This window comes from Pleuronectes platessa, chromosome 8 (assembly GCF_947347685.1).
Source record: "Pleuronectes platessa chromosome 8, fPlePla1.1, whole genome shotgun sequence".
NCBI lineage: Eukaryota > Metazoa > Chordata > Actinopteri > Pleuronectiformes > Pleuronectidae > Pleuronectes > Pleuronectes platessa.
In genome coordinates this window covers 12,381,877-12,391,045 of record NC_070633.1, presented here as the reverse complement: position 1 = coordinate 12,391,045, position 9,169 = coordinate 12,381,877, and the positions used below count along the sequence as shown (strand labels likewise).

General features: G+C 44.0%; 1 protein-coding gene across 1 annotated transcript; it reads left to right on the top strand.

Annotated features, from left to right (window-relative positions):
• Positions 1-4,786: 4,786 nt before the first annotated feature.
• drd1a (dopamine receptor D1a) lies at positions 4,787-8,423 on the top strand. The gene is made up of 2 exons (XM_053429390.1): positions 4,787-5,050; positions 5,346-8,423. The coding sequence occupies exon 2, from the start codon at positions 5,697-5,699 to the stop codon at positions 6,813-6,815; it is 1,119 nt and encodes a 372-aa protein (XP_053285365.1). The 5' UTR covers positions 4,787-5,050; positions 5,346-5,696; the 3' UTR covers positions 6,816-8,423.
• The last annotated feature ends 746 nt before the right edge of the window (positions 8,424-9,169 follow it).

The following is a 9,169-nucleotide window of genomic DNA, read 5'->3' as shown; positions in this document are numbered from 1 at the left end:
TCCATTTGGTCTGTACTACCCACTTGGGGAACATCAAGTTCTGACACGTTTGCCTGCCAGCACACGAAAAAAACACAAACTTATATGAGGCTACACATGTGCACTCACACAAACACAGCAGCACAGAGAGAGAGAGGGCCAAGGCTTTGAAACGCTTGGGCTTGTGATACAGCCTGTTTTCCTCTCCATAGAACTTGTGTGTTTTGGCTGGGTACCTATCATCCTGCATCAGGGCAAAAACCCTCAAGAGTTCTCTTATGACTTGAACATCTACGCAGAGAATCTGCGAGGATTCAAATCCCTATCAGATCAAGTCCGCACGATCGCATGTGGTGTCTGAGAGATGATGTGAAAAGAAAATTTCTCCAGGTACAGATTCGCCCACTCATTGTTTGTCACATCTCACAGAAGAAGCAGAATTGAGGCAAAACTTGAACTTCACTTTCAAGGTGCATAAAGCAAAGTCACTCGAGCAACACCTGCCATGCACAGAACAAACACAAACATGTCGAAACGCGGCGACGACCTTGACGACGCCCACAAGCCAAAACATGTCCCCCTAATATTAAAACGTTTACAAGCGTCGGAGTAGATTAGATCTGTTACATCACATTTCACTTGTCTGAATAGCAGAAGTGACTCAGTGACTCATCACATTGTTGGAAGAGTAAGATTATTAGACAACCTGTATTTTCAAGAAACTGGAACTAACAGTACATGCAGCAGCAGCAGGCTCTGTCTGGCACGAGAGCCTTTGAACCGCACTGGACGTGAGTCAGAGGAGCAGCAGCTGTAGCTTTGAACATTGACAAGTGTAGAGAGACAGGAGACAAGTGGGGAGAGACGCTCTGTAGAAGGTCCACAATGCAATGCAGGTCGCTCTTCTATACCTGGTCTCACCTCTGGCCTTTGAACTCTGGACCCTTACTGGCGGCCAAGACTTGTATACCAGGGAAAGGACAAGAACAAACTGTCATCTTATTAAATCATGAAAATCAATTATCAAACACTCATTTTAAATCAGAACTGCTGATATGTTACTAATTTGCTGGTTTTTAGGCCACTTTGAGATGATTTTTGGAGAAAAGATGTGAGCAGAACACTATGATTGGGAGACAGTCAGTTTGAAGTTGAGGTTATAGCTTTATACATTTAGGGAGAGCACACGTCCATTCACAACAAGGCTATAGCAGTCGGCTAATGAACCTTTTAAGCTTTTGATTTCTGTGTGGATTATATATGAACAAATTACATATTACAGTACTAGTCGTCAGTGTTGTGCATAAACGAACGCGTTCATTGAACACGTTCACTTTTATGAGAACGATGAACTGAACGCAACTCAATGACAAATAATGAATTTGAAAGGTGAACACGTTCATATTGTAGCGTCCTCGCGTATAGACGACAGGAAACTTCTCTCTTTGTGTGTAACTTTATTTAAGTCCAGCGAATACGACACCCTTCTCGTTCATAACTCCGAAACTTCTATCATCCACCACTGTATTCTTCACTCCCCTTCCTCATTCACCCTGATACGCCGACTCATCAGCCAATGAGAGCCTGCCATCCCACAAAACCCTACAGCCATTGGCCTAGAACTGTCACGTGCCACACCCCTACCTGTTCACTGACCCTCAGGACATTTCAATACTTTCCTATACAGAAAAACGTGTCAGATCTTGGTGTTCCCCAAGTGGGTAGTACAGACCAAATGGACGTTGATTCACTTCAGCTCTCTCTTACGCTGCCAGTTTTTCTGAGCCACTTCTTTATATGTTCTCATTGAGCCTCACACGTTTGGTTCAAGGAATACTAACCTAAACCAACTCGACTTCGCCCTACATTACCCATCACTCATGGCACACAAGTGTTTTCTTCTCTGGCCAGTGTCTCGGCTCCGAGTTGGGAGCTCAGCTCACTGGTCAGGGCCGGCCCTGGCAATGTTGGCGCCCTAGGCTAGATTTCATATTTGAGCCCCCCAACATACACACACAAACTGTCATGCATCCACAAAAACTTTTGGACTGTATACAGATGCACACACAGGCAGACAAATTGTATAATAAAAATATCAAAAGAGTCCTGTACTGATAGCATATCATGTCATGTAGACACAAATAAACATTAATGAGGTCCACAATCGGGCTGATTCTTACCTCTATTGGTCTTTCTTCTCCTCGACTACTTTGTGGTGCTTTCTGAATTGTGCGCCTGATAATTTAATCTTTTTTTTATTAATCTTTGACTCTAACCGCAGTCTATCACCGCAGCGTGTACGTCAGGGACACACCTGAGGCGGAAGCGCAAATCCTGTGCGAGCCGCCGCCTGACTGTTCCCACTGCGCAGGATGTGCGTTTTTTTATATTCAATTTTTCATTATCATCATCATTTCTCCTGGCTGGTTCAGGGGTAAATGATGCTGTTCTTCACAGGGGACGCAAGCCTGTAGCCCCCCCACAGGAGATTATGTGCTTGTGTGTGTGAGCCCGGTTCTTCCCGGCACTACGCTGCCGGTGCGAACAGCCCAAGTATTTCACAACAGGCGAGGAAAGGAGGTGGACCGCTTTTCGCGGCGCTTCTACCTCCGGTGCGTCCCGAGGTTAGAGGATGATGGTCTGACGTCACTGTATTGTTTTACATTGCATGTGTCACGTCATGATAGATCAGTCTCCTGTGCCGCCCTCACGGCAACCACCTATGTCGCCTGTACCAGGAGCCGCCCCTGTCACTGGTTATCTTGGCTCGCTGTCTGGCCGGTAACCAGCTGTCCGGACCGCATCGTGAAGGCCACTTTATTTCTCGGATATACAGCAGGAGCAACACTCGCATCCCCTCTAGGTGCTCCGTCACTTCTCATTATACGCACACATTTAGCGTTTTTTCCCACAATACCCAGGTGCACTATGTCACACACTACAAACTTTCCTTAAAGAGTCAGGCCATACCTGCAATACAACAGCTCTCGGTCTCATATACAGATGGCAAGAGAAAGAAGAGACGCAGACTCAGCAACTACATCCGATGCACCTTATTATTATCTGAGGGGTTTTTACACACTGTCTGATAAAGATTCCGACAGTAAAGGCAAGGGGTAGTGATTAAGTCTTTCATTCTCACTTTCCACCTTAAAACTATGAAATGAACTGAACTATGAACTAGTTCAGAATTTAAATGGTGAACTATGAACGTGAACTATTCATGTTTACTTCTATGAACTGAACTTTGAACTACTTCATGAGAGGTGTGAACTTGCACAACACTGCTAGTCGTAAAGGTGGTGGTAAATTGATGTTGTTCCCTCGACGTTTGGAACCAAAATGAAAGAGGCAAACTCGTCAAGAAGTCAAGAAGTAAAAGTCCATCATTGCAGATCCAGGATCACAGCTGCTGCCACATCGTGGATCATGGTGACATCTGATCGTGGATTATGATTACAACTAGATTTATTAGATATACAATATGCCTGCCCACATGTTGGCTACACCACTTTGCCTGCACTATCTTTACAATTGTTGGTACTGCTCCTTCATCTCTGTCACACATTTTCTTTTAAATAAATACTTTAAACATTGATGCACCTCTCCATTTATGTTAGATGCTGTCTTTTCTCATAAATGCTGTAAATATTGATATTTTGTTTATGTGCTATGTTTTCACACAACATCTATTTCCCTTGTGTCTTTTATAATATGGCATTTTTGGGGATAATTTTCCCTTACTCTCGTCGAGGGGTAAAGGACAGAGGATGTCACACTTTATTAATCCCTATGAGGCTAATTGTAATTTGTGAATATTGTATCTATACAACTAGTAAACGTATGATTTTATGGACTTACAAATAGCTCTAGACCCCTCTACTTGTTTGTTGTGGGAATAAATATGGTAAAGGGGAGTTCATTGAGTGAACATACATGTCAGTTCCTTCTTTGTATCAGTTCTTGAGTCTCGTGGGTCCAACCCATCTATTGAATGTCATATAGAGTGGATGTTTGTGATGGAAAAGGGGAAAAGCTGCTTCTTTTCCTCCTGTCAGAAGTACTTACATCACTGTAAGGTGACAGCTGGCATGCTTCCCATGATGCTCCGCATGCGAGATACCAGCTTGAGCTGCAAAAAACCCACTAGGGGTATGTGCTGACAGATATTGCCAGGATTTTTACAATCTGTGCACAATTCATCAGTCAGAGAGGACAGAAAAGAGGACTGTTGCTGAAGGTGACACCGCTCTGCACATGAAAACAAATAGCACTTTTGTGGATGAAGAATGAGAGTGTTTGTTATAATATCCTGTCCTGGGCGTAAACCTGTCTTCTTATTTAATTTCTATTTCTTTCATTTAAATATATTCCTGAACATAAGTGAATCCAACTGTATTTCCCTCTCCTGACGCAATTGTTCTCCTTCTCCATTAGGTGGCCTCATTAACCCACTTCCCTGCGTGTTTGGCCCTTGCACTGATTCAGTTTTATAACCAGCATCTTAATTTCGTCGAACTAAAAGTGAAGATTTTATAAGGTCAAATTTTAGGAGAAATCCCCGCTGACGACAGGCGGGTATACCTGGAACTGTGTGGCATTTTCCCAACCTCTCTGCGTAAGAGGCAGACGAGCATGCTGTGCGTAAAGCAGTGTGGGAGAAGTGGTCGTCTGGGGGGCTACATTCACATGCTCTCACCACTTCTTCTTCTTTTTTGCCCTCTGGAACGGAGCATAACGTCAGAGCGCCGGTGCGTGTGAGACTGTGAGCCGACGGAGCGCACGGTCTCCGGCCGCAGACGCGCACCGAGGCTGCAAGAGGACGCATCGGGAGCGGTGATGGCTGAGTGACATTTGAATCCTCGTGTTTGTATTATTTATTCGTGCACAGCAGTCGGCGATGTGCAACCCGTCGAGGACAGAGTCGGACTGCTCTTTGGTTTTGTTTCTCTCGAACATGGAGCCTGGAGTGCCCTTTGGACGGACTTTGCGCTGTGAAGTTGTTACTGTATGGAGGCGATCGGAACATTTATTTTGAAATAATACACCCGGCTTCGGCTGTGAGTAAGAGGTGAGTTTGATGATGAAGATTAAACAAGCCACTAACTGCATTTAAGGCGTGTAATGGAAATCAGGAGGCGTGACACTTGATTAGAGGCATGTCTTAATAATTACAATGTGCCCGTTGGAAGATCCTGCTGTGACAGTAATAGACAATATGGGATTTAAAAATGGATCATGGTCACTACACGATGAAATCGGCTTTAAAAGTGGCCTATGCATATCAGGTCTTACATAAACAAGAAACTACAATACAAATGGTAACCCTAACCCTATTTTAACACATTTCTTTCTTTAATCCACAGAGCTGCTGTTGGCTTTAAATAGCCGTTACCTCAAATTACAGCTGTTTGGGACCTACAAACAGGGCAGAAATGGGAGCTACTGAGACACTGAGGAATTAAGTTACTGCTACCTCTTCAACACTGCAGCTCAAATGATGTCATATCTAATTTACAATGCCAGGGGCCAAATGTCCAACCCAGGATTTGTTTGCCTCAAACATCTAATCTTTCAGCATGCATCGTGCAGGGATGGTGATTTTTGCGCGAGGCTGCAACACACCAGCCTTCTAGATTGTAAGCGAGTGGTTATAATGTAGCACAACTCCGCAGTATGACTTGAAGGAACTCTCGCCAACCTGCACATGTTCAGGGATGGATCTCAAGAACTTCACAGCTGTCATCGACAGTGGGTTTTTGGATGAGGCACCCTCAAGACGCGTCCTAACCGGCTGCTTCCTCTCGCTGCTCATCCTCACCACCTTGCTTGGAAACACTCTAGTTTGTGCGGCTGTCACCAAATTTCGACACCTTCGCACAAAAGTGACCAACTTTTTTGTGATCTCCCTGGCTGTGTCAGACCTCTTGGTTGCCATCTTGGTGATGCCGTGGAAGGCGGTGACAGAAATTGCTGGGTTCTGGCCATTTGGCTCCTTTTGCGACACCTGGGTGGCTTTTGACATTATGTGCTCCACAGCGTCCATTTTGAACCTTTGTGTGATAAGCTTGGACCGCTACTGGGCCATCTCTAGCCCCTTTCGCTACGAAAGGAAGATGACACCCAGAGTCGCCTATGTGATGATAAGTGTAGCCTGGACGCTGTCTGTCCTCATTTCCTTCATCCCAGTGCAGCTCAACTGGCACAAGGCCCAAACTGAATCTTACAAAGCTATCACCGGGTCGTCTGGCTCTTCAGGTTTAAATGCTACAACTTACCACAGCCCGGAGAACTGTGACTCGAGCCTTAACAGAACCTACGCCATCTCAACGTCCTTGATAAGCTTTTACATTCCTGTCGCCATAATGGTGGCAACATACACCCAGATCTACCGAATTGCCCACAGACAAATTAGGAGGATATCTGCCCTGGAGCGGGCAGCCGAAAGTGCCAAAAACAGACATGATAGCATGGGCGGAGGATCCAGCATCGCAGAGTCCGAGAGCTCTTTCAAAATGACATTCAAGAGGGAGACCAAGGTGCTGAAGACTTTGTCGGTCATCATGGGGGTGTTTGTGTGCTGCTGGCTTCCGTTCTTCATCCTAAATTGCATGGTGCCCTTCTGCGAGCAGTCGAGTGGAGGGGAGGCTTTTCCCTGCATCAACTCCACCACGTTTGACGTGTTCGTGTGGTTCGGCTGGGCTAATTCCTCCCTCAACCCCATCATCTACGCCTTCAATGCAGATTTCCGCAAGGCCTTTTCCATCCTGCTGGGCTGCCACAGACTGTATCCAGGAGGCCACAATATAGAGACGGTCAGTCTAAACAAGAAATGACTCATGACTCTCTCACAGCACTGACTCATCCTCAATGCTAAGAGTCCAAGCATTCCTGTTGAGGCCGGTCTTATCAACTTCAAACGAGGACACTGCTCTCTGTGCGAACTCTTTGCGTGACTGGAGGATACGGTGACCCTCCATGTACCCGTGTTTGCATCCGGCGAGAAGCCCACCTTTGTGCAGACAGTCAGATGGAGCTTTCCATGTTCATTACGGTCGCTACACCGTCTTCAAATTGTAGAAGCTCCAGGAAGAGCAGAGGGATTTGGGGTGTTGAGATTAAGACTCTCCGCTGCTGTGCCAGGGAGTACAGCGGTGCTGACATGCCTCTGGGATAGATAATCCCATGACTGGGCAGCACACTCCCTAATGCTGTCAGACACTGCTCTCTTCAATACCATCACGCACACGTACCCAAACACAAACAGCGTCAAAACATGCCCCTCTAAATACAGTGTAGTTGCAGCACTCAGCATGAATACTACGACAAATTATACGACAGCACCTGGAAATATTTGTAATCATTTTGTTAACATCCGGGGCTCTGCAAGGGTTCCCTTTGGTAAAGCATCAAACCAAATCATATTTTCACAGAGAGGTACATGTAGGGTTAATTCCATCCACAAGCAACTGTTATTTATGTCTCAGAGTTGTTATTTATATCTCATCAAAATGAGATGTTATCAGTATAATTTTAAATCAACTGTCCTCAACAGACTCAATTATTTGTTTCACTGCTATGAAGTGTTTTATTGATGAGTGTCTCCTATTACGTTGTGTCCTGTATTTTTCACAAATAATCCTTGAAAGCAAAAGGAAAAAATGAAATACAAACTAATTTGGTTGAATGAATGTTCAGTTGCTTTTATTTTGTTAGTTTGAAACCTGGGATCCCGATTGTCTGACTGCTGGTAACTGATATTGTGAGTTTTTATTTTCTTTTAGTGATGTCATGTGTTCCAAGGTCCCAGGTCTAAAATAAGGTTTTAACATTGAGGACAATATGTTGCCTCATAGTGACAAGTCTCCAGGAAATCACTTCACCTGGTCAAGGAAATCTTCCCACAAAAAACATATCTTAAAATCACCACTTACTATTTATACTTCAATCATTTGGGACATGTTTATTAGTAAGCTTTAGCGGTGCTGGTACATTTTTATCAAACCTTTTGACAGAGCACAGCCAAAGCTAATGTGAAGCTAATCACTGGTATCAAACTTCTCATCTAACTCTGTAATATCATCAAATTTCTGTTGAAACCCTGAAAATAAGACCCAGGAATGATCCTCTCAAGACAAGTATCATCGTGGAATGTGAACAAGAAGCAAGGACATCGTTATCAACCATTACCTCTGATTGGTTTGTACTGTGTTTTGTTTAAAGTACTGACTTAATCTTGTATAGCTACAGTGAGCATTAATGACATAAACAAAAGATGGCGTGTGTACGTGACTGTAAACAATCTCTTTAGAGTATTCAGTTGTTATAGAGGTGTGGCCAGTGCATTGATATTATTTTCATTACAACTTCAGATGACAGTGTGTGCTTCAGCCATGATGAAATATGTCAGTGGACAGCTTAATAAAAGTGTACTTGTCCGGTTTCATGACGTCCGCTGTGTGTGTGTGTGTGTGTGTGTGTGTGTGTGTGTGTGTGTGTGTGTGTGTGTGTGTGTGTGTGTGTGTGTGTGTATGACGGTGCAGCTTTGACCTCCACACATCAAACTTCCTCAAGCACATTTCACACCAGAATCGAAAGGGTAAAACCCCGATCGGACCAGCTGAGTCTCACATTCAAAATTTCACTCTCACAAAACTCTGGTGTTCACATGTGTGTGTGTGTGTGTGTTCAGTCTGGTTATATATTACCATCATTAGCAAAGTGAAAGGCCCAGTCTGTGGTGAATAGCCTGGTACAATAAAGTAGAGCAGCCACTGTGACACCTCTTTATTCCTACTGCTTTTACATTACATTACATTTCATTTAGCGAATGCTTTTATATGTAGAGACTTACAATAAGTGCATTCAACCATGAGGGTACAAACCCAGAACAACAACAATCAAGTCACTGCCTGTTTTGTTTCTTTTATTTGTTGGATTAAAGATTTTTTTAGACCTTTAAATAATTGATCCATTTTGGGTCATAACTGAAACGATGAGACAGAGGGGACTCTACATTTCAGTTTTCAAGGGTTTATAAACTTTTTCAACATGAAGATTTCACCTGTCACATAAACGTACACACTCTCATGTATTCAGATTGAGAAAAGGAGCGTGAGGTAGTTGAAGTGAGAGCAGACAAGGACATGTCATGGATTTCATTTTAAGAGAAGCAGTTGAACATTCCCTC